Source organism: Equus asinus, chromosome 2, assembly GCF_041296235.1.
Source record: "Equus asinus isolate D_3611 breed Donkey chromosome 2, EquAss-T2T_v2, whole genome shotgun sequence".
In the NCBI taxonomy this organism is placed as follows: domain Eukaryota; kingdom Metazoa; phylum Chordata; class Mammalia; order Perissodactyla; family Equidae; genus Equus; species Equus asinus.
The window spans coordinates 156991060-157017528 of record NC_091791.1 but is presented as its reverse complement, the minus strand read 5'-3'; the positions used below and the strand labels follow the sequence as shown (position 1 = coordinate 157017528).

General features: G+C 37.0%; 1 protein-coding gene across 1 annotated transcript in view; it reads left to right on the top strand.

The window, feature by feature from the left end:
* The window catches only part of SPRED1 (sprouty related EVH1 domain containing 1), a 120986-nt gene extending 95762 nt beyond the window's left edge, over nucleotides 1–25224 (top strand). Inside the window, exons 6-7 of the mRNA XM_014847329.3 lie at nucleotides 17985–18086; nucleotides 20737–25224. Of these exons, the coding sequence (XP_014702815.1) occupies nucleotides 17985–18086; nucleotides 20737–21387 (753 nt within the window). The 3' untranslated portion in view covers nucleotides 21388–25224. The remainder of the gene's footprint in view (nucleotides 1–17984; nucleotides 18087–20736) is intronic.
* The last annotated feature ends 1245 nt before the right edge of the window (nucleotides 25225–26469 follow it).

The window sequence follows — 26469 nt, the reverse complement described above, 5'->3', positions numbered from 1 at the left end:
CCCAGTATATGTCTACAAAATCAAAGGCCAATCAAAGTGGTTTTAAAAACATATTTTAAAATATCTATTCTCTTTGACAGACGACATCTGTAAGATGTGTTATTGTCCAGCAGCAGAGTGACTCTCGTAAAGCCCCCTAGTTCTCCTTTAATGATTCTCGTGTTGATCTGAGGCACTCAAACAGGCTGTTTGTGAGGGAAGACATTTGTGTAAACTCTTGATAGTCAGACAGATCAAATGAACAGCTTGATAAAGCGCTCAGTTCAGTATTAATATTAGTTTGTTATACCATATATGTATACCATAAGCCAGACCCCATGCTTAGAGTTGAGGGCTACAAAGGAAGGTAAACCATGGTTTCTGCTCTGAAGAGTTTCTGGTGAGGTGAGAGATACATGCTCATAGTACTATGGGAGCACAGGAAGGGGACATTGAACTCATTGTGGAAAATGAGAGATTTTTTTTCTCATATGCCTAACCTTTTCAGGTAAAGAATTGTTAATCAACTGAAGAGGGTAGGGCTGGCTATGAGATTTGCGGGAAAGAACACAGGAAGAGCGCAAGGATAAATGTTTTAGACGAGTGTTTTTGTCAGCTTAGTCTGCCATAATAAAATACCATAAACTAGGTGGCTTAAACAACACAAATGTCTTAGAATTCTGGAAAAGGCTGGAAGTGCAAGATTAGGGTGCCAGCGTGGTCAATTCCTGGTGAGGGCTCTCTTCCTAAATTTCAGAGAGCCACCTTCTCTCTGTGTCCTCATACGAGAGAGAGAGAAAGCACCAGCAAGCAAATTCTTTGGTGTCTGTGCTTATGAGAAGACCAGGATCACACCCTTCATGACCTAACTACCTCTCAAAGGCCCCATCTCCACATACCATCACGTTGATGGTTAGGGTTTCATGAATTTTGAGGGACACAAACATGTAGTCCATAACAAGAAGCAACATGAGCAAAGGAATGCAAGATCTGGGGGAAAACCAACACAGAGGGTAAAGAAGAGAGGCAGAGAGGACAAGGGCCAGAGTGTTGGATTTTTATGTTCTGCAATACACCTTGGGCTTTATCTTATTTGTTGCCTCACAAACCTGGGTACATGGTCTTGTGCCAGAAGACACAAGAAACCACAGGTTAAATCCAGTTGCATTTTTACAGACTATCAGTTTTACTGAAAACCAAAGAAATTCCAAATTGATATACCTGTTTACATTCCCACAGTGGGGGGAATTTTCCTGAACACTTGGTATTGCCCTTTTTTTTTACCCCCAATTTAGTCACTTGGTGGAAGTAAAGTAATATTTTATTGTGATTTGAACTTATACTTTCGTGATTACTACTCATGTTGAGCAGCTTTTTTCATGTGCCTATTGACCATTTAGAAATTCTGTTTGTGAAGTACCTGTTCAAGTTTTTGTACATCTTATATTAAGTTGTCTGTCATTTTCTTATTGATTTATAGGCATTATTTTTATTTATTTTGGAAATAAGTTCTTGTTGAGTATGTATTGCAGATGTCTTCTACCCTGTGGTTTGCCTTTTCACTCTCTTAATAATGCCTTTTGTTGATAAGAGTTCTTAATTTTAGTAAAAGAGCAATCTTAATAATGCCTTTTGTTGATAAGAGTTCTTAATTTTAGTAAAAGAGCAATTTAATAATCTTTTCCTCTGTGGTGAGTGCTTTTTATGTCCCAGGAAATCTTTGAGTACCCTCACCAAATCATGAAGATATTTTATATATCTTTCAGAAGGTTTATTATTTTTCCTTTCATGTTTGATTTTTATATATGGTTGATATTAGGAGGTCAAGGTTTTTTTCCCCTCCATCTGGGTAGCCAATTGTCCAGCACCATCTAGTGAAAAGTTCATGCTTTCTAAAACTATTGCGTTGCATTATCACCTTTGTTATGTGACTAAGTATGTATGGATCTGTTTCTAATCTCTATTGTGTTCCATTAGCCTATTTGTCTATTTCTATACCAATGCTACATTTCTTAAATTACTGTAGCTTTATAATAATTTTGGGATCTGGGAGTTATGTTCTCCAACTTTGTCCTTGAAGATTTTTTTTATTGGGGCTGGCCTGGTGGTGTACTGGTTAAGTTTGCGCATTCTGCTTCAGTGGCCCCGGGTTCCCCGGTTTGGGTCCTGGTTGTGAATCTCTGCACCGCTCATCAGGCCATGTTGTGGTGGCATCCCACATAGAAGAACTAGAAGGACTTACCACTAGGATGTTCAACTATGTACTGAGTTTCTGGGGAGAAAAAACAAAAAAGGAAGATTGGCAATAGATGTTAGCTCATGGCCAATCTTCCTCACCAAAAAAAAGGATTTTCTTTGTTGTTCTTGACCTATATAAATTTTAGAATCAGTTCATCAATTTCCACAAAACTTATAAAATTTTGATTGAAATTGTATTGCATTCATAAATTAATTTGAGGAGAATTGATATCTTGATAACATTGAATCTTCTAATCCATGAAATGATGTTTATATCCATTTATATATTATTTGTTAACTTATTCTTAGGTGTTTGATTTTTTTGTTATTGTAAGTGTTGGTAAAGAACAAAAATTCAGTCAAGTAAATTTAAAGATCTGATTGGCCTTACTCAGCAGTTCTTGAATTGGGCAGTTACCCATCCCATCCAACAAATACATTGGAACTCTGAAGAGTTGTACAAAATGATGGAAGGTTTTTATAGACAGAAAAAAAGTGGGACAAAGAAGTCAAGACTGGATTATTTCAGGCAAGGTCACCTTCCTTAGGGGAGGGCAGGGGTCTTATCAGGCAGATTACCTCACTGGTGTTGGTCAGGAAATTCTAGACTGATCTGCTTAAAAATCTCCTGAGAGAGACTACAATTGCAGTTAGGATAGGTATTAAGTCTTGGAGGGGGTTAGCGTAAATCACTCCATTTGGGGCCTGTTATTTCTTTATAACAGTATATTTTGTATATTGACCTTGTACCCAGAGACATTGTTCAATTAATTTATTAACTCTCTACTTCAATCTGTAGATTCTTTAGATGTTGATTTCTTGTCTTGTTGCACTGACTAGGACTTCTAGTGCTAGGGGGCATTGAAGAAATTTTACTTTTGTTCTTTATCTCAGGGGAAAGCTTTCTGTAGTCATCATTAACTATGATACTTGCTTTATTTTTTCATAGATCCCTTTATCTGATTAAGTGTATTTTTGTATTCTCACATGACTAAGTTTTAATCACATACTTTGTTTCCAGTAATCGACATAATCCTATTCTTTTCCTCCTTTGTTCTATTGATTGGTAGATTGTAGTACTTTGTTTGCAACCTTTCAGTCTTGGAATAAACCCTTCTTGGTTGCTATATAATATTCATTATACATACACATACATGCACACTTAAAATTGGATTGGATTTATTAGTACTTATCTAGGATTCTTATGTCTTTCTGAAAGAAGTTGGCATATAGTTTTCCTTATAATATCCTGATCAGGTGTTGTAATCAACATATACTAGCTTCATAAAATAAATTGGGCAGTGTTTTTCTCTCTCTCTCTCTTTTGTCTTTTTTTTTTTTTTTTTTGCTGAGGAAGATTTGCCCTGAGCTAACATCTGCTACCAATCTTCCTTTTTTGGTTTGTTTTTGCTTGAGGAAGATTAGCCCTGAGCTAACATCTGCTACCAGTCTTCCTCTATTTTGTATGTGGGTTGCCGCCACAGCATGGCTGATGAGTGGTGTAGGTCCAAAGGTCCAAGCCTGGGATCCAAACCCACGAACCCAGAGTGCGCAAATTTAACCACTATGCCACAGGGCCGGCCCCTAAGATAGGGTGATTTTCTTTCCATCTGGGCCTGGAGTTTTCTTTGTCAGATGGTTTTAAACTACAGATTCATTTTGTTTAACAGATAGAGGACTATTCAGATTTTCTAATTCTTTTTGTGTTAGCTCTGACAAGTTGTGGTTTGCAAGGACTTTGTCTATTTCATCTGAATGTTCAAGTTTATTTGCATAAACATGTCTTATTTTTCATTGCTAATACTAGAAATAGTGTGCCTCTCTTCTTTCAATTATTCTTGCTTAGGGGTTTATTAATTTTATTAGCCTGTTCAACAATTTAACTTTTGGGTTTTTTACTTTTGTCTTTTCTATTTCATTGATTTTTCTTCCTAACTTCTATTTTCCTGCTTTCTTAGGATTTTATTTTACTATTCTGTTTTAGCTTCTTGTGAAAGCTTAGTCCCATGATTTTTTTTCTTGTCTTTTTTTTTCTAATCTCTGTATTTAAGGCTATCCGTATAGTACAGGATTTTGTTTTTCATTCTTTTTTTAATGGAAAATTTCAAAAGTATCAAAAGTAAAATGAATAGTAGAATGAACTACCATGTACTACGCTGCCTCTACCGTTAGTCATTGGCAAAATGATATGCCATATATTCATTATTATTCAGAAATGGATTGTTTGATTTCTAAACATTTGGGATTTTCTAGTTTTCTCTCTATTATTACAAATATCCATTCAAAGCATATACTGTGAATGGTTTCTTTCTTTAACATTTGTTGAGACTTGGTTAATGACTCATCATATGGTCAGTGTGCCATGTGCACTTGAAAAGAATGTGTATTCTTAGATGTTGGGTTCAGTGTTCTTTCTGTGTATTAGGTCAGGTTTGTTGTTGAACAACTATTTGAACTTAGGTTCAAATCTTATATATCCTTATTAATTTTGTTTTAAATCTGCTTGTCAGTAACTGAGCAGGGTATGTTTAAAAATCTTCATATGATCGTAGAATCATCATCTTTTAATTTCATCAGCTGTACTTTATATGTTTTGTGGCTGTTATACATTGCATGTAATTTTACAATTGTTATATCTTTTTGTTGAATTGACTCTTCTGTCGTTATGAGATATGCTTCTTTGTTGATGGTTATACTTCTTGCCTAAAAGGCTACTTTGTGTGATGTGAGCATGGCTACATCAGTTTTCTTTTGCTTGGCGTTTGCACAGTATGTATTTTTCCATCCTTTTATTTTAACGTTTCTGGGTGTTGTATGTGAGATGTCTCTTTCAAACCATGTGTAGTTAGTCGTCGTTGTTTCCCCTCAGGGTGTCTTTGTCTTTTAGAGTATTTTGTCCTTTTACTGCAATAACTGAGATATTTAAGTATACGTCTTCCATCTTGTTTTCTGTTTGCCCCATTTGTTCTCTGTTCATTGTTTCCTCCCTTTTTTCCTTCACGTCCTTTCTCAAGTATATTTAACTACTTAATTTCCCCCCTTTATTAGCTAATTAGCACTGCAGTTCAGTATTTTTGGTAGTTATCCTGGAGATTACAGTATGCATCGTAGACTCCTTAGACTCTACCTTAAACTGACATTTTGTTTTTACCGCTTCCTCGACAATGCATGGATCCTACAGTACCTTAACACCGTGTAGCTCTCTCTCACTTACCTTTTGTGCTGCTGTTGTCATGAATTTTAATTCGTTCTCATCCTCCCTATCTCTCTTCTCTCTCTCTCTCTCTATATATATATGTTAAAACCTCCCAAAATATTATTATATATACTCAATGTTGATTTAGGTTTATCCTACTATTTATGATTTTTGATGTTCTTTAAGCCCTTGTTTTTTACTATACTTCCTTCGAGGATCTTTTACTGTTTATTGCTGTCAGTGAATCTCCATTTTTGTTTTTCTGAAAACATCTTTTATTTCCTCCATTTTTGAAGGATGTTTTGCTGACTCTTGCATTCTAAGTTACCGTTTCTTTTCTTTCAGCCATCTTTTCAAAGATATCATACCATTAGCTTATAGTTTTCCATCATTGCTATTAAGAAATATTTTCTTTATTTTTGTCTTTCAGCTGTTTTATTATGCTATGCCTAGGTATTATGTTATTTATCTTGTTTGGTATTATGGAGCTTCTTGAATCTGTGGCCGATGTGTTTGAGCAAATTTAGAAATTTCTCCACCAGTGTCTTGAAATATTGTTTCTGGATCTGAGGCTCAGGGAAAGATAGGGACTGGAGATAAAATTGGGGAATCATTATCTAAGGATGCAAATTAAAACTATGAGAATGCTTAGAATTGCTTTGTAAGAAGAATGGTGTTCAAAACTAGAACACTGGGGATCACTAAATATTAAAAGACAGTGAGTTAAAGAATAGTCACATAGATAGGAGAACTAGGAAAGGATAATAGCATCTCAGAAGCCTAGGAAGGAGAGCTGAACGAAAGTGATGGAGTAGTTAATGTCTTGCAGTTAAATGGTCCAATAAAATTTGAATTAATCGCTATAAAGGTAATTGGTAACTTTAGCACAGTTTCGGTGGGATTAGAAGGTATTCATGACAGGAGAAGAAACGAAGACTTTTTATTTGTTTTTTGTTTTTTGTTTTTTGCTGTGGGCTCCTTTCAAAAAGTTTGACTGCAAAGGCTTTCCTTTAGAGAGTAGATAGAGCTAGAGGAGTGCAGGGCCAAGGAAGGAATATGTTTATAAGTTGAAAGGATAAAGAAAGTGAGCAGTTAAAGATTCAGGACAGAGAGAATGATTGACAGAGCAGAGGTACAAAGGAGACTGTTAGGAACACAGGTAAAGGAATTACATGAAAAGAGGTGGAGTTACTTCATTTCTAGGCTGAAGAGAAGTTAGGAAGAACTAGATTTAATATGAAGGAGACAGAAAGTTAATGAAATTCAAACTTGATCAATTCAGCAGTGTGGGCCCGAGCATTCTTAGGCAAGCCTAAAATTTAACTCTTATTTTTATCCTAGAAACTTCATGGGGGATGAAGAGAAAATGAAAGACTTTCTAGATCATCTGGGAACTTTCTTCCAGAAACTCTCAATGTAGCTATACCATAGCAAATTAGTATAGTTTGAAATATTCAGTAGGCAAATTTTGAAAGATTCTCTGCTAATGGATCTGATTAATTAGGTTACTTAAGGTTGCAAGAAATAGATATTCTCAGGCTGTATCAATTAGTAGGGGCTTAGTGTAAGGACCTGGGTAAGTACCAGGCTAACAGCACATACTCATACAACCTCCCTGGTACCTCCACCCTAACTAATTCTGATGTCACTATTTTCCATTTCAGTAAATGGTATATGCATTTGCTCAGGGCAGAAGTTGAAGCCATCCTGACTCATTCGTCTCTTAATCTCACACCCTGTGTATTCAATTGATCAGCAATCCTATCAACTCTATGTTTAATGTATATTTCTTTTCCAGACCTCCATCATTTCCTACTATTAGAGTCTTCTGATTTCTCTACTTCACCCTTATCCTTCCCACCCTCCCCAACAATCTGTTCACACAGTAGCCGAAGTGATCATTTAAAGATGTAAATCAAGCTTGCTCAAAACTTTCCAAAAGTTTATCATCCCATTTAGAAACATTCAGAGTTTTTACACAACTCTACATGATTTTGTTCCTGGCTTCTCCAGAATTATTTCTTCTTATTCCTTCTCACTCACAGTCTCCTACACACTCTGACTTTCTGTGTTAAATATATTGAGAAGATCCATGCCTCAGGGGCTTTGCGTTTGCTCCTCCCTCTGTATCGAATATTTCCCCCAGACCTCCACAGAGCTTGCTCCTCACTGCAGGTCACCTCTTCTGTGTTGCCTTCCCTAAGCACTCTAAATAAAATAGCACCCCTTTCTTGACTATATCCTAACTTCTTTGTCTTCATGACACTTATTACTTCTTGACTTTATATATTTAATTTGTTTCCTGTCTTTTTTTTGTTTGTTCTCTGATAAGTTCAGAACCTAGAATTCCCTGAAATAGAGTAAGCATCCAGTAAACATTTATTTGTTGAATGAATAAATGCTAACAGCATCACCTTGGAAGCAAATGATGTTTTGATTCAACTTATTCCTAGTCTTGTTATCATGCAGTATTGGGAACTTGATTAATGTTGGATCAATTGGCTAGCAAGTGATAAATTCATTCAAAATAGCTTAAGGAAAGGAGACTTTATTTTAATGACTCAGTTGCATTTCTCAGAATTTATTTTAAGAATAAATAGAGATAGGGGCTGGCCCAGTGGCATATAGCACTCGCTCCACTTTGTTGGCCTGGGGTTCACAGGTTTGGATCCCAGGCATGGACCTAGCACCACTCATGAAGCCACGCTGTGGCAGCATCCCACATAAAATAGAGAGAGGTTGGTACAGATGTTAGCTCAGCAACAATCTTCCTCAAGCAAAAAGAAGAAGATTGCCAACAGATGTTAGCTCAGGGCAAGTCTTCCTCGCAAAAAAAAAAGAAGAAAAAGAAATACAGCTAGGACTTTTGAGATCTGGAAAGGCATATTAGGTAGCTTCTCTCTTTCCACTCTTCATCTCCTCCCTCCTAACCTACCCACACAAACCCCACATGACCATCTGTCTCTGATTCTCTTTACATATGTGTTTCATTCTTGTTCTCTATGGTTTAAGTTCTCTGTTGCCTCGTTGGTTTGTAGTCTACATAACAATCCACCCTAGATCCCTATAGTCTCTAAATCAATTCCGTATTCTTACAAGAAGAAAGATGATTAGCTGAGCACAAGGCAGATTTATATGGTGTATACAGCTCTCCCTTCCAGGGTTATGGGATGGGCAGATTAAAGAGGAGATAAAATGATGCGTACTCCATCCAACATTGCCACTTTGGGCAGAGCTCTTGTTCCAGGCTATCTTACAAGCTTGTGGCCTGCCTTTGTGTTGAGTGCCAGATCCTGGTTTGATCATATTTATGGCTGGTTGGGAAGAGAGTTACATGGCTAATCATCTTCATCTTTGAGTCAGGAGATGCTCCTTTCTGCTTTGTGTCAGTAGGAGCTGTGAGTTTTACATTTCCTGCATAAACTTGTTATTCTGCTGTTTGTCTTTAAGGTCTGTTTGCTTACTATACCCAAAGTAGGCATTAGGGAAAAGTTATTCCCTGGATAGGAATTTCTGCAGCAATGGGTAAGATCTTGGGCTTTAGATGCAAGCAGATCTAGTTTTAAATCCGAGCTTTTTAACTTATTCACAGTTACAAAGCTACTGCTGCTCTTCGTCTTCCTGTTTCCTTGTATGTAGACAGCAATAATGATAACACTTATTCTCATAGTGTTATTTTAGGCGTGGAGGAAGCTCATTCACTCATACATACATACAGTGATATATGTGCCTGTGATAAATTTGAGAGCACCCACTGTGTGCCAGGTCCTGTTCTGAACTCCGAGCATGGCTATGAACAAGAAAGATACCAGCCCTAGCCTCAGGAGGGATGTCAGTGCTAGTGAGGGAGATAGACTGTAAATAAGTTCACAAACGAATAATATTTCAGGTAGTAATAAGTGCTATGAATTAAAGTAATGGAAAGTAGAGTAGTAGAAGTACGGAGGGGGGCTTCGACAGATGTAGAAGATGATTGAGGAAAGCCTGTGAGGAGGTTTTTATATAGAGATATGGAAGATGTTTCAAAATAAAACAAAACAGCCGTATGAAGATCTGGAAGGAAAATATTCCAAGCAGGAGCTTGGTATTTTAGAGAAACAGAAAGGCCAGTGTGACTGCGGTTTACTTAGTGCGTGAAGGTGGAAATACTGCAAGTTACAGTTGGAGAACTTGGTCGGGTCTGGACAGTGTAGGCTGTTGGGAGGAGTTGGAATCTTGTTCTAGTTTTGATGGGAAGCATTTGGAAGGTATTTACATTATTCTGGCTGCAGTGTGGAGCATGGACAGATAGAGAATGGTCATGAATAGAGTTAAGACCAATTTAGAAAGCTGTTGTTTTCATCCAGGTAAAAGATACTGATGAGTTGGACTAGATGGAGATGATGAGAAAAGGTTGGATATGGGGTGAATTCTGGAGGAAGAGCCAAAAAAAGACTATCGTAGATTGGATGTGGCATATGAGGAAAAGAGAGGAGTCAAGGATGACCTCTGAGTTTGAAGTTCAAACAGCTGAGTGGGTGGCGATGCCGTTATCTGAGATGGAGAAGACGGAGGAAGACTCCCTCTGTCACCACCAACACAACTCCACTCCCACTTCCACCACCACTTTCAGAGGGCACAGAGTGATTTGCCTAATATTCAAAGTTTGTATGTTAAAGACCACAGACATTTTAGTACATGTGGCCTCTTATATTCTGAATAATCTGTGTCATGATTAAACAAACTTCATGATTATTTAGAGGCTGTAAAAGACATGACTTGTCCTGACAGCCAGTGTAAATTGGGTAGTAAAATAAAGTTAAGAAAAAGTAAATAAAAGCAGTACTTTAAAAAGTAATTAAAGTTAAAATTTTTTAACGAAGTTTGAACCAGAAACTCAGAAACTGGGCATAAAATTGTGATAGTTAACCAGTGAAGAATAGATGGAGTATAAAGATAAAATTCCCAAACTTGTGTGGATTAGGAAATTAAAGGCATGAAAATTAAAAGCATAAAAATGAAAACAGTAAAACAATCCTTTGAAAGACCAAAAATCTTTACAAGTAGAGAGATCAGGGAGATAAATGATAAACTAGGCCTAGAATAATGAAAAGAAAAACATAACTTTTCTAAACATTATAGTGATTTGAAATAGTCTAAAGCATAAAAGTTGAAGAAATATATACGTCCTAAGATACTGTTTCTAATTTTGTGGTTGCTCTTGCTGCTGTTTATTTTTAGTGTAAAATGGGTAAACCTGGGCAAATAGTTACTATCTTTTGTTGTGGCTGTTGTTTATGTAAAACAAGTGATGAAATCTAACTGCATGGAGTTTGACATCTTGACTCTTAAGAGTTCCTTGAAAAGAATGACATGGTGAATTCTTAGAAAGCTGAGAGAACCCAGTGGAAGATCAGATCAGAACGTTTGGTATTTCAGCCTTTGCCTCAGATTAGGACCCGTAGTTGACCGACTCTCAGAGGATGCATGTGCGCATACAGAGACGCTTGTGAGCCTGTGTGTTGTTTTTGGGGGAAAAGGGCATGGTAACTGGTCTGACTGGTGGGTTGTTGCATTGATCTGGCTTAAGGACAAGCCTTCTGATTCCAGAGATAGCACTCTCAGCCTGTTAATTTTCTTCTGAGTGAATTAAGCAATCTGTAAACATTTTCCTTACTTATGATCTTACTGAATTACAGACTCAGTAAGATATAGGTAAAATACTAGCAAGGTTTAATGCTGTTCATGGTCCCAGTGAGGAAGAAAGGGGAGGTTCCATGGCCAGAATAATTAAAGATTATAATTTCTTAACTCTCCAGGAACTGTGGGTGGCTCAAGGAAAATTGGTCTCAGCAGGAGTCGCCGTAGCAGCATGGATTGTATTATCTAAATTTTTTGGATGATTATCCTAAGTAATTCTCATGATCAGATAGTTTTTAATTATTTACTTAACTGAAGTTTTACTTTTCCTCCTCACATCAGATTTTATAATCCTTCTTTCACTTTAGTGTTGACCATTTTTCAAACACGTTAGTTTTGCCATCCATTGCTTAGGGTTTTCTTTCCTTCCCCAAAGACAAGACAAGACTCTTGTTTCTTTGATAGTGTTAGATTGTCTTAGTTTGTCATTCTCATGAGTGTCTCTGTTCTTCCAGTACATTAGAACTGCAATTTATACTGATATTCTTGACACTTTTTGCACTCTAATATCATGTTATAGGAGAAATGGTATGTGAAGTTGCATAATGAAACCTGGTAATATTCCTGTCTGGTATTTTTCATTAACTTCTACAGAAAATAAAAACATTCTGAAAGCAACACTCAAATTTCTGAGACTCATTCTACTTTAACTTTGGGAAGTGATTCTTAATTCTAATAATTATTTTCAGACTAGTTGTTAACGTGTTATATGTGTTTTTGTGTTTAACAATTTTATACCACCTCTGTGACTATCTTAGGAAATCAAGACTGTTTAAAATAAGAATGAGCTTTCATCGTCCTTTGGTGCTTCACTAAGTTCTTTTGATTCCAGTACTTCATTTGAGCAGAGCCAATATCTTTAGTTTTTATCAGTGAAGAAATTCATGAATAGAATGTTGAGTTATTAGAATTCTAATGTTACTTAGAAACGGTAAATATATTTCTTCTTCCTTCTTCCTCTTCTTTTCCTCTTCCTCCTTTTTATTCTAGCTGAAATTAAAATATTTTCCTTTATGGTAAATATGCAGCTTTATACTTCATTCAATCTGATAATTATGGTTTGTTAATCTTTATCATAGCTAGTGCCTACTCTGTGCTGGATACGGTTTAAAGCACTTTACTTACATAACTCATTTTAATCCTCACAACAACCTCTATGGCAAACTGCCTCATTTGAGGGGTAGAAATTATCTATAGTTAATGTATGTTTTTTTGTCTAAGTTTCTTATGAAATTTTATAAGAAATTCAGGAAAAATCATATTAAAATATTGGTACAAGAAGGAAAAAAGTAATTGTAAGCCAGTTTTACTTTGAGCAGAATAATAGCAAAAATAGAGGCTGAAAGTAACCTGCATACCTTCTCCAGGGGTTTTCGGATGTTGGAACAATCCATCTGGAGTCGTATTTGCTCGTAAACATCTAGGCATCCTAGGAAATGAGGCAGTTAAGTCTGGAGATATCCAGTTTAACACTTTTCAATACAAAGTATATTCCAGCATCTTGAGTGATAGGCAGAAAAACTCATCCCAGTGGAGGAGAAAGTGGAAATATGTACATCTTGAACTAGGTCACTGATTCGTATGGTTGAGCAGAGAAAAAACGAAAAAACCTGGCGGATATAACACAAAGTTATAATAGACTGATATTCAGCATCCCAGACCCTGGGGATTTATTTGGCCTACCTTCTTTGGCTTAGGGAACTATAAACTTAAAGCTATTCTTTTGATTGATGGGAGGGAAATGAACTGAACTCCTCTCCCCAAATGCCAATGATGGTAGTGGTGGGGTGGTTGAAGAATGTTGTCCTCATGTAGAAAAGTACAAGATAGTGCTAGATAACTGCAGAGAGAGAAGCGAACCAGTTGACAGACAGCTCTTAGCATGGGGGTTTGAACATGACTTCTGGAGCCAGGCTGTTTGGGTCTGAATTCCAGGTTCTTTATGAGTAATACTTTCCCTTATCACCAAGATTGATGTGACATAGAGAAACAAGGTTTGTGTAATATAAGTTTGCATAACTAGATATTTAATTACATATTTGCTGATGTTAAAGTAAGTGACCGGGGTGGCCCAATGGCATAGTGGTTAAGTTCAGCCTGCTCTGCTTCGGCAGCCCAGGGTTCATGGGTTTGGATCCCAGGCACGGACCTGCACCACTCATCAAGTCATGCTGTGGCAGCGTCCCACATCCAAAATAGAGGAAGATTGACACAGATGTTAGCTCGGGGCCAATCTTCCTCACCCCAAAAAAAAACTAAGTGACCTTTTCAGTTTATTAGGAATTAGCATGGCATTAAGTTTTTCTTTTCTTTCTTTCTTTTTTTTGAAGAAGATTAGTCCTAAGCTAACATCTGCCACCAATCCTCCTCTTTTTACTGAGGGAGACTGGCCCTGAGCTAGTGTCCGTACCCATCTTCCTCTACTTTATATGTGGGACACTTGCCACAGCATGGCTTGGTGAGCGGTGCTTAGGTGCATACCCAGTATCCAAACTGGCAAACCCTGGGCCACCAAAGTGGAATGTACAAACTTAACCACTGCGCCACTGGGCCAGCCCCAATTTTTTCTTTTAAAGCTACAATAGACATTAGCTATACATTTAATAAATATTGCAGAAGTTTCTTAACAGGAATAATGCACACTTGCATTTAGCACTGCACTGTTAGAGTTGTGTACCAATTGTCCATTTGGATGTCACCCAAAAGGCCTCACAGGGTGAATTTCCCACAGTACAGAATCTGACCATCAACTTACAGATCAGAAACCTTATTTTGCCAGGATATTAAGACTGGAGTCATCTTCAGAGACTAAAATAATCAGGTTTAAGAAAATGAGGCGTGAAAATCATAATGTAAAATTTAATTTAAGCCATCATGTGAACTGTAGTACCAGTAGTATCTTGTTTAGTGCATTGTCTGCATAAAGTAGTTCTTCATGAGATACTAGATCTTTACCAAAAGCTAGCTTTGCAAATCTATACTCAATAGCATGTCTAATTGCATTTGACTGGGATAGTTTGATGGGCCCTTCTCTGTAACAGACGAACAGCCCTGCCAGAAGAACTACACTTCTCCTTTGCTGTTAAGAAATATGAAGAGTCTGAGATTTTTATCCTAGCTAGCAAGTTAACCTGCAGGTTTTACCGATGCTGCCCGAAGACGTAAGGCTGCTAGATCAGAGATAAAAGACTTTGTTACTCACAGCACAATAAAGTAGCATGAGCTTCACGTTTGTGTGTTGGTTCCCCTTGCCTCCCAAGCCCCAGAGGGGCAGTGCTGAGCTGCTCAGGTGGATGTTGCACACTCTCTGGGTTTGCATCACAGCACTGGAACCCTCAGCTTAGGGACCTTAGTCTTTCATGGGCAGTAAGCCTGCCTCACTTTGGCCAGGGAGAGAGGCAGTGTCTTCATTATACTGAATACTAATCAAACCTAACTTCAAATGGGAGACACTGTCGTCCAGGGGTTTTACTATACACCCATCTTTGAAAAGATAATCTGAAACAGGGACAGACGGTGCTCTGCTCACTAGATATGCAGAAATGAGACCCATGGAGAATTGTCACCTAGCACTAGCTTAGGTTTTTCCCTCTAGTAGTGCTTTAGTAGGCATTGCCAGTGTTTGTCTTCAACTCATTTTCTATCTTCCATGAGCTACTTAAATGCTTTTGATGGATAGGTACATTCTTTCAAAATACTGATGCTCTTAGTCAGGTTTTAGTTAAGTCTAATAGGCCTGGAAGCCATTGTGGGTCTTTTACTCATTTTACTTACTTTCAGGTTCCTGGAGGTCATTTCACTATAGACAAATAAGACCATATATCAGTGAGCTTATGATCAAAGATTTATGACATATTTAATACATAGAAAACAGTGTATGTAATGACCCCTGAGAAACCACCAACTTACAAAAAGGAGCACCCCCAATTCTATCCCCTTCATCCTAGAGGTAGCCTTACCTTGACTTTTGTTTGCTTAGCATTCCTATGCTTTTCTTGGTAGTTCTACCGCTTATTTTTCAGTTGTGTTATATTTTTGTGGTTATTAGACATACTGCTAGGACAGGCTTTCTTGTCCTCCACTGTTCAAGTGCTGGAGTTTCTTTAGGGTGTATAGGAATGGGCTTTTGCTGGTGTTAGGCTACAAAAGGCTCTGAGATGAGTTAGTCTGTAGGATTCATGTGTTCTGTGAAAACGAGATGTATACTGAGCATGTGAAAGAAGATGGAAATAGCCTGTGATTGGGCTGGCCCCGTGGCCGAGTGGTTAAGTTCGCGCGCTCCGCTGCAGGCGGCCCAGTGTTTCGTTGGTTCGAATCCTGGGCGCGGACATGGCACTGCTCACCAAACCACGCTGAGGCAGCGTCCCACATACCACAACTAGAAGGACCCACAACGAAGAATATACAACTATGTACCAGGGGGCTTTGGGGAGAAAAAGGAAAAAAATAAAATCTTTAAAAAAAAAAAAAAAAAGAAATAGCCTGTGATTGTTTCTTTACAAACTGATTTTAACTACATGCTCTTATATAACCTTGTTACTAAGTAATAAAATTTTCTGTGACACTTCTCCTTTTTGAGTTTTATTTGTGGCCAATATCTCCTAGTTTGTGGTTGTTTTTCACTCTCTTTATGGTGTTTTGGTGAACAGATGTTCTAAGTTTCAGTGCAGTTGAATTTATCGTTCTTTACCTGGGGGTGTTTTTATGAACTCTTCCCCGTCCTTGTCTCAAAGATTTTCTCTTTATTTTGTTTTAAAAGTTTTGTCTTTAACCTACTTCAAGCTGATTTCTCTTCTGTGGTAGATATTCGTTTTTATTTTTTTCATGTGGATTAATTGTTCCAGCACCGTTTATTGGATCCTTTCCCCTTCTGATAGGCAGGGCCGTATCTGTCATATACCAAGTTTTCACGTCTGTTTGCATCTGTTTCTGGTCTCTCTCTGTGATCTGTTGGTCTCTTTGTCCCTGCACCAGTGCTGCGTCGTCTTCTTTCCTATAGAATTACCTTAGCTCTGTGACGCGTCTTAGTGTCTGTAGAGCAAGTCCTGTCTCATCTTTTTCCTCTTAGCAATGTTTTTGGACTGTTTACTCTTCCACAAAATTTGGAATCAGCTTATCAAGTTTGGTGAAATATCCATTTGCAGTTTGTATTTGAAGTGCACTGAATCAATATATTAGTTTGGGGGAGAATTTAGGCTTCTTATCCATGAATATGATATCTCCTTCTATTTAGGGTATCTCTCTATATCTTCAGTATCTTTCTATATCTCTCAATAAATCTTTGTGTTTTCTTCATGAAAAGAAATCATATTTCTTTTATAAGATTTATTCCTCTATGCCATTTTGTTGTTGTTACCATTATAAATGGAATCTTTTTAAAATTTCTTTTGTGACCAACTTTGAAGAAGCATTTTTTGATTTTCTGGCATTTTTACTGCTTGCTGTTCTCTCTCTCTGAACTTCCTGGATCTGTGATTTGGTGTCTGATATTAATTTGGGTAAATTTTCAGTCATCATTATTTCAAACATTTCTTCTGTTTCTTTCTCTCTTCTTCTTCAGGTATTCCTATTTTATGTATGTTACACCTTTTGTAATTGTCCTACAGTTCTTGAAGATTGTTTTTGTTTTTTTCAGTCTTTGCAATTTTGGAAGTTCCTATTGCTATATCCTCAAGCTGAGAGATTCTTTCCTCAGCCATGTCCAGTCTACTAATAAGCTCATCAAAGGCATTCTTCATTTCTCTTAACGTTTTTGATCTCTAGCATTTCTTTTTGGTTCTTTATTAGAATTTCTATCTGCTTGCATTGCTCATTTGTTCTTGTATGCCGTCTACTTTATCCATTAGAGCCCTTAGCATATTAATCATAGTTGTTTTAAATTCCTGTCTGCTAATTTCAAAATCCCTGCCATATCTGGTTCTGATGCTTGTTCTTGAAATTGTGTTTTTGCCTTTCGGTGTGTTTTGTAATTTTTTTCTTGAAAGCTGGACATGATGTACTGAGTCAAAAGAACTGCTGTAAATCGACCCTTAGCAATGTAGTGGTAAGATGTATGGGGAGAGGCAGCGTTCTATCGTCCTGTGATTAGGTCTCAGTCTTAGTCTGAGCCCATGCCTCTGGACTGTATACTTCACAAGTATTTCTCAGGTTTTTTTCCCCCACTTAGATGGGTCAGATGGTTAGAGTTGACTGGAGTTGGGTATTTTCCTTCCCCAGGTCAAGTAGTCTCTGATAATGCCCCAGCAGGTGAGGCTCTGGGTAACTAGTTTCTTGTGAGGGCGGGTCTTGTTAAGAACAGAGTGTTCAGGCAAATTTCAAAATGGTTCCTTTTCCCCTCCCCCTGCTGGAAGCATGCAGGGGACTTTTCTCATATTTACTGTGGGAACTTGGTTGAACTCCTGGAGAAAAACAGAAAAGTTTGGGGGCTTCACTGTGTCTGAATCCCCCTGGAGTTTTAAACTCTCAGAGTTGTCCACACACAGTTCAGGTTTTGCTAGCGCTAGTTTCCACAGCAGTTTCCACTTAGGAGTCTCTGCTCTGGTAAGCTGTGACTCCCTATATTTTCCTGTCTGTCTCTCCAACCTTGGGGGCAGTGGTTTCCTCTTTTCTCTCATGGATCCAAGAAGAGTTGTTGATTTCTTTTTTCTCTTCAGCTTTTTACTTGTTAGAGCAGAGAACTCTATTACTTTTTAAATTAAATTTTAAGTATATAAGGAAAGACCTATGTTTAAATAATAAATAGGATGACTCAAATCATGCTTTTTATTAAACTGTTCTGAAAGACTTCAGTACTGATGGGTTATGAAGTTTTGGATTATACACTGTATGTAAGTTTATTAAAAATAAGAAGTCTGTTCTTTTGTCACTTAAGTAGAATTTGTTTGTGTTTTAGATAACGTTCAGTCATCCAGGCCTAGACATTCAGGGTAGAAACACAGAATATGTACAGCGGCAAATATCCAAGGAATGTGGAAGCCTAAAGTCCCAAAATAGGGTAAGTAATCTTAGTTTATCTTCTGATATTGAATGTAGCTAATTAACATGTAAGTGAAATTTTTCAGTTCTTCTAATTCTCCATATAGTTCAATTGTACTAGAAAAATTTTTTGTATATAAGTTTAGTACATATGTGCTTACTACATATATGCTGTTATTTGAATTCCATCCAGATTTCTAGTTTGATTCTGGAGGACTGTCACAGTGTATTTATCACTGGATAGGAATTGAAAATTGTTAATTTAATGGACTACATCCATCACTATACCTTTAGCCCAGACCTGGAATTTTTTTTAGCCCTGATTCTAAATATCTGGGGAATAGGAATTTGCCCCAACTTGGACCAGGTGCTTACTTGTAGACTAGTCACTGTGTCCCAGGACTGGGGCTAAGAGATACAAATAGGACTACTAGAAGCCTACTTGTATGGGTGAAGGGAAGGGTCATTGTGATTTATCCCCCAAGATTTACTTTGCCCCCTGGTCTCAAGGAGACAATCTACACAGAAACGTTAGAAAGAGAGGGAGAGAGAGTGTCTGTATGTGGTATAGTGTGTTTTAAGCCCTTTTCAGAGACTTTTGTATAGCCAAGCTATAAACGTGTATGTCTTTGTATTAGTTTGCTAGGGCTGTCATAACAAAATACTACAGACTGAGTGGCTTGAACAACAAAAATTTATTTTCTCACATCACAGTTCCAGAAATGGAAGTCTAAGATAAAGGTATTGGCACATTTGGTTTCTTCTGAGGCCTCTGTCCTTGGCTTTCAAATGGCCCCCTTCTGGCTGTGTCTTCATGTGGTCTTTCCTCTGAGCACCCACATTTCTGGTGTCTCTCTGTTCAAATTTCCTCTTCTTATGAGGACACCAGTCAAATTGGATTAAGGTCCATCCTAAGGGCCTAATTTTAATTTAGTCACCTTTTAAAAGGCTCTATCTCCAAATGTAATTACATTCTGAGGTACTAGGGGTTGAGGCCTCAACATATGAGCTTAGAGGGGGGAGTACAACTCAGACCATAATATTCCATCCTCTGGTCCCCAAATTCATGCCTTCTCACATGCAAAGTACATTCACCCCTTCAAGTGTGGGTGAGACTCAAGGTATAATTCATCCTGAGGCAAAATTCCTCTTCACCTGGGAACCTGTGAAACGAGACAAATTACCTACTTCCAAAATAGAGTGGTGTGGGAAAGCCACAGAATAGAGATTCCCATTCCCAAAGGGAGAAATTGGAAAGAAAGGAGTCATGTGTCCCAAGCAAATCTAAAACCTAGCAGGCTAAATTCCATTTGATTTTAAGGCTTGAGAATAATCCTCTTTACCTCGGTGTTCTGTCTTCTAGGCCCACCAGGGTGGTGGCCCCAACCCCTCTTGGCCTTGGATGATAGCATCATTCCTAGGCCCCCTTCCTGAAACTGAGGAGGTGGCCCCACCCTGTGGAACTACGGAGGAGGCAGTCCCACCTTTGGGGTCATTCTTCCCTTTTCTTACAGGATAACACATGTTCTCAGCCACATAGCTCTTTTTGCCAGTCCTATAAATCCTAGAAGTCTGCCTTCATTTCATCCCAACTCAGTCCCCTTCAGTCCAAGGTGGCAGCATTTCAGCTCAGATGGCTGATTGGATCCATGAGTCTCTTTAATTCCTTGGAGGAGTCCCGTGATCTCTTTATTTTATGATTGTCTAGCCATGCCTTTGGTATTCTTTCTGGAACATGCTTTCTCAATTTTTGCAATATGGATAGGCTGAGAATTTTCCAACTCTTCAAATTCTGGTTCCTTTTTGCTTAAAAATTACTACAATTTATCTCTTTCTTGTCACATTTTACCATAAGCAGCAAAGAGAAACCAGGCTGCGCCTTCAGCTCTTTGCTTTGAGATCTCTGCTAAATGCCCAAGCCCATCACACACTCACAAGTTCTGCCTTCCACAAAACATTAGAATATAGTTCATCCACGTTCTTTACCACTTTATAACAAGGATTGCCTTTCCTCCAGTGTCCGATAATATGTTCCTCATTTCCACGTGAGCCCTCACCAGAAGCACGTCTATATTTCTACCAACAGTCCCTTCAGGGCTACATAGGCTTTTTATAACATGCACCTCAAAACTCTTTCAGCCTCTGTCCATTACCCAGTTCCAAAGCCATTTCCACATTTTTAGGTATTTGTTACAGCAACTCACTCCTTGGTACTAAAATTTGTATGAGTCAGGGTTTTGCAGAGAAACAGAATCAACAAGGTGTGTATATATACAGAGAGAGATTTATTTTAAGGAATCGGCTCCTGCGATAGTGGAGGTGCATAAGTAAAATCTGCAGGGTAGCCTGTCAGTCATGAGACCCAGGGAAGAGCCGCAGTTTGCGTCTGAAGGCAGTCTGCTGGCAGAATTCCTTCTTGCTCACGGGTGATCAGTCTTTGTACCATTAAGGCCTTCAGCTGACTGGATGAGGTCCACCTGCACTATGGAGGATAATATGCTCCACCCATAGTCCACCAATTTCCATGTTAGTCTCATTCAAGAAACATCTTCACTTAAACATCCAGAATAATGTTTGATCGAATATCTGGGCACTGTGGCCCAGCCGAGTTGACACATAAAATTAACCTTCACAGTCCTTAATGCAATTTTCATCTCTTTCCTTTTTAGGTCCCTTTGAAATCAATCCGACATGTCAGCTTTCAAGATGAGGATGAGATTGTCAGAATAAACCCTCGAGATATCTTAATACGTCGCTATGCGGACTACAGACATCCTGATATGTGGAAAAATGACCTGGAGAGAGATGATACTGACTCCAATATTCAGTTTTCTAAACCAGACAGTAAAAAATCAGACTATCTATACTCTTGTGGGGATGAGACTAAGTTAAGTTCACTCAAAGACTCTGTGGTATTTAAGACACAGCCTTCCTCATTAAAATTTAAGAAGTCAAAACGAAGAAAAGAAGATGGTGAACGTTCTCGCTGCGTATACTGCCAGGAAAGGTTTAATCATGAAGAAAACGGCAGAGGAAAGTGTCAGGATGCTCCAGACCCTATTAAAAGATGCATATATCAAGTTAGTTGCATGCTCTGTGCAGAGAGCATGTTGTATCATTGTATGTCAGACTCAGAGGGAGATTTTTCTGATCCCTGTTCATGTGACACTAGCGATGACAAGTTCTGCTTACGATGGTTAGCCCTAGTAGCTTTGTCTTTCATTGTACCATGTATGTGCTGCTACGTCCCTTTGAGAATGTGCCATCGTTGTGGTGAGGCATGTGGGTGCTGTGGAGGGAAACATAAAGCTGCTGGATGAAAGGATCCAGTGCCAAAATGAGCTTAAATCTTTGTTTCCAGGAATTAGCTAACTTGGATTTGTGGAAGCTTTTGGCAAGCAATCTGAAATCTTGCCTGGTATCATTGGGGCCACACGCGGAGGAAGCAGAACTCTTCAGTTCTTGGCGTTTCACAAATGCCAGCCATGCCTAACTTTTTCCCTTGAGTGCATGGCATGTTTTGTTACAGGTTGTAAAGAGTATTTGCAAAAGGAAACCATTTCTGGTTATTGGCTATAAAAAGTGAGCATAAAATATGATCCAACTAAAAAGGATTAATTTTTGGCATTTTTGTATATTTATGCATTAGGTGATGGGACTTTTAAAGGTTTGAATTCATTAAGACGTGAACTAAAAGTGCACTAAGGGGACAGTTGATTTCAATCTAAGAAAAGTTAACACTTGGGAATTGTAAGACGTAAAAGAAGTGCAACTAAATCATTTATTAGTTGTTTTTTGAAAGCAGTTTTATGTATAAATAACAAATGTTTATATTTAACTAAATATAAGGTACGAATTATTACATATTAAACTTTTCTTCCCCTTCCTAGTTCTGAGGTAGATGTACATATATCTACTATCACATTCCATTATATTTTGAATATTTTACTCATCCTAGTTAATAACGTTTTTATTCCATGTGAATGATTTGATATTTTCATCCTCATTTCCCTTTGGCTACAGTTTATATTGAGTTATATCTGTACATTCTGGTAATCTAAAATCCTTAAAAATATTCTAATAGCCTTGAGTGACCAACTTTTTTTTAAAGCACAGATGTAATTGTCTAATGTTCTGATGGGAACGTAACACTTATTTTTATATAAAAAGAGACTGAGTAAACATTATAGAAAAAAGTGAGGTTTTTGGGTTGTTGTTTTGTTTTTTTGTGGTATTCAACCAGCAAGTTGTTTTCTTTCAGAGTTTCCTCCTTCAAAAAATTCTATTGCATTTACAAATGTTTGACAAGGCAAAAAGTGTAACTGGATAGTCAGTATAAAAGTGTCCTCCTGAGATCTCCATTCCTCTCTCTGCTAAACCAGAATATGTTCAGCTGTGTTACTAATTTCTTAGCTTAATTCTCAGTACTTATTATTCACATAACAGTAATTTTTCTCAGTTGCATTTTATTTTATTTAAACTGGCCAAAAGCAAAATCATTTTGTGTTCAAGTGTGTGCTAAACTATCCCAGGAATGTATTTAATCCAACATTGTGAATGAAATATCTTGTACATATAAATAGATTTCTTCTGCAGAACATTGTATTACTGGATGTTTTATTTACAAAACAGTTGGATAAATGTTCCAACAAATTGTTTAAAATACTTTGGGGTCAAATTGTCTTTTTTAAGTGTTACGTTACAACTCTCGCCAAGTAAGGGGTTCTTTAAGAACATTCCCTGAGAGGGATAAAGTTGAGAAGTGTGCCTTTTTTTTAATGGCTTGAAGTTTCAGAAGTGATAAAAACTAAAATCACACTACCATTTGAAGCTTATTTTCTATGCAGGTTTTAAAATGTCATTTATGTATCATTCTTTTTACATATCACATTTAAGCTTGTGTTTGCTTTCTTCTTTTGCCCCAGATCAAACTGAACAATGTATATAACACTATATCTGTCTGTAAAATACTTTTTTTTAAGAAAGCATTTATATTTATATGACAGCTTGAACTGACAACATTGTGTATATAGATCATCTTGAAGTATTATTTCACATTGAAAAGAAGAAAAATATATTGATAACTATAGACGTTATGAAGAAGAAGTTATTTCTAGTTTTGTACTAAAAATCAATTGGATGAACTAAATCCAAAACGTGACACTGTGGCAGCAGTTTTAAGTCTTATTTTTACTGTTTATATATTTGGACGCTGCTACATCAGATGATCTTCATCCCTGAAGTTTTCAGCTAAACTTGGTTTCCTAGAATAGACTGTTAACTTTCAAAATTACTTTTTATTGGTGAAATAGAAATACTGGTTTTCCTTGTGAATGAATTTTCATATTTGTAAGTGCTGAGTTTATAATTCAGGTTTGAGCAAGGTGTGAATAACTGAAGAAAATAACTTGCTGGCTATATAGGAAAATGCTGTGGAAATGAACTGTGTATATACTTCTGGAAGAACAAATTTAATCATTTCTTCTGTTATGCACTAATCGGTATAGTGCAACTCCTGGTTCCGTACTGTATTTTATATGCAACATATATGCTTTAAAATTTTAATGTTTGTGCATTAATATTTTCAATTTGTTTAACCACTTTGCTGCTAAGATTTTGCCGTCCCATCCCCATTTTTTCCTTTACAATTTTAAACAAGTTTCTTCATTAAAAACTATGGTGATGAAATGGTTTTTATTTCACCTTGGATCATTGTAGTTACACACTCAGTTTCCAAATCAGTTTAGAAGACTAACTGATAATAGAATATTAACTGAATCCCTATGTGGAAATTTTCTGGAGTAAATTAGAATTCTTATGTGAAAACAAATGGGTAGTTTGAATTTCTCGCTAAGCAGGTGTATAGGTATGTTCAGGAACTATTTTCTCGTTCTGCGTACACATTTGGCACTGCCAGTTGGCTTTTCCTTTAAAACCTTTCTGTTTTTAATCTGGTAGTATAAGCAAATGGCTAAACAAAACTGCTTCAGTAACAGTATTGAAAATGAAATCATCTAGATGGCATAACAAGAAAGACTTTGGTCTGGTCTCACGGCTTGTGTTCAGAATTGATAGTTCTTAGAGATTCCTCTCCTGCTCTGACGGGGGAATCATTTGATTTCTGAACACGTATGAGAGGTGGAACTTCAGCACCACCTACTGGGTGATGCATAGACCAGAGACATGAGGTGGCACTGGGATCTGACAGGGCTCCTCACTACTACCAGTACTAAAGGGCTATTTACACGGTGGCCGCCTGCAAACGGAGAAGGCAGGAGTACAAAACATCTCCAAGGAACTGTAAAACAAATCTTTTCCGTAATGTGTCTTGTTGGTCACTGAAAGATTTTAAGCACTTTTTCTTACATATCCTGTTTTAAAATATGTATTGATATTTGGAACTGGCAGTCAAACTTAATGGATGTGCCGAAGTATTTATAGAACCAATTCTTTTAACTTGCAAAAGCCACTACCAAAATGGTATTCTTATTTTTCCTCCCGTTACCAGTCAGGGAGAATTTTTTTAAAAAATAAACATCACGTGTATTTCATCATGACAATTTCAGAGAGTGTGTGTCTGTCTCTGGGATGCTGTTGGGGCAGGGGTTAGAATTTAAAGGGGAAAACTTGAAAACTACCTATTTTCATTGGTTATTCAGCAGTGCCTAAAATGAACTCTTGATGTAATACAAATGCACTTTCAATTCATATGTATAGTGCCATCTGATATCTTGGGTAAGTCTTGCTTTTTCTTTTTTTCTCCCCCACTTAATTGAACGCTACAGAGATTGTTGCTTAATATCCATGTTAGTCTCCAGAGTACAAAAAAAATGGCCTTTCTTCCAGATGGGCAGTTTAAGGAATCTTAAGTATGTTCCTTTTGTTGAAATCTACCTTAGGTTTTGTGATTATACTTTGGAAAGTGTATTTAAGGTTGAGTTTTAAATTTTAGCCCAAAGATGCAATTAAGCAAGTATAACATTTTTCTACATAAAACTTGGAAAACTCTAGTTGCCTGGAAAACACAGATTCTTCGCTAAATATTCTCATTTTTAATTTGACCTCCAGACTCACATTTCTAAGTGTAAGGGGAAGCACTAAAATCTTGCATTATTGTTGCACTTAAAAAAAAAATTGGTCTATAAACCACAATAAAAGCACCATAAGGTGTTTTGCAGTGAGTCAAAATATTAAAAAAAAAAAAATCACAACCTGAGGTGATTTATGTAAACTAAAACCAAAACAAAAAAAGGGCTTCAAGGTATGAAGGTACTTTTTGCCTAGCAGCCAGGTGGTTATAAAACTTGCATATGCTTTGATACACTGATGTTAGCCATTGTTTCTGAAAGCTCTTTAAATTGCATAAGTCGCTAGTTTTGAAATTTTTCAAGATTAATCTAATTGAAAAGTCTTTGTATTAAGATACACATAGATTTTTGTGGACATTGCCAGTATGTAGTGTCATTTGCTTTCTATTCTTGACCTCAGAAGTGCCTCACTTGTATATTATTTCCATTAAAAGCTTGACTGCATTCTTTCTAATAAGCAATGAAAAATTGTTTAATTCATATCATAATGTATCTCCTTAGATATAGGTGACTAGCTTGATAGTTTTGGATATATAATGTAAATATGCATATATAAGTTTGTAACTGTTTTTGTTACATCATACTCATGTAATTGGACATATCAGATGATATCTTAAGAATTTGTTTTAATTACCTGATTAAACCTATCCTGAAATATAAAAGGACTTTTTCTTACTCTTCTAGAGGATAACAAACTATCACATGAGATGCTAATTATTAATGGAGAAAGGAGTAGAAATGATTGGAAGCTTCTTATCATAGTTTTTTTAAGGTATATTTTTAACTGAAAGTTCATGTATGGTTCATCTTAATGACTTATTTATTCATCCTTGATTGTATCCAGATTTTTTTGTAGTCTCTTACCTAATACATTATATTTATTGGTTTGGGAACATGTTACAGCTAAGTCTGGATTAACCACCTTAAATGATATGTGGGAAATTTTTGACCCAAGGTGACTACTAATTTTTTTTGTGTCCTAGTCAGTTTCAGAGTTTCGCTTAACTTGTAATATAAACAAAAATAACTTAATAATCAACATGAAAAATTATTAGGACAGTACTATACTCAAAAACGATAGTGTATTTCAACACTAGAATAACTTTGGGACCTTTATACCATGAATTATGAAATGTAGTCTTCTACTTATTTCCGGATTTTCAGAAATTTGCTTTATGTTCTTCACATCAAGTTAATACCCAAGAGTAAGTGGAATAGTTTTTACATCAGACAAATTAAAACTAGGGTTTCTGCTTGGCCATCAATATAGTTCGTGCACACAGTGGTCCTTAAAAAAGATAACATTGGTGTTAA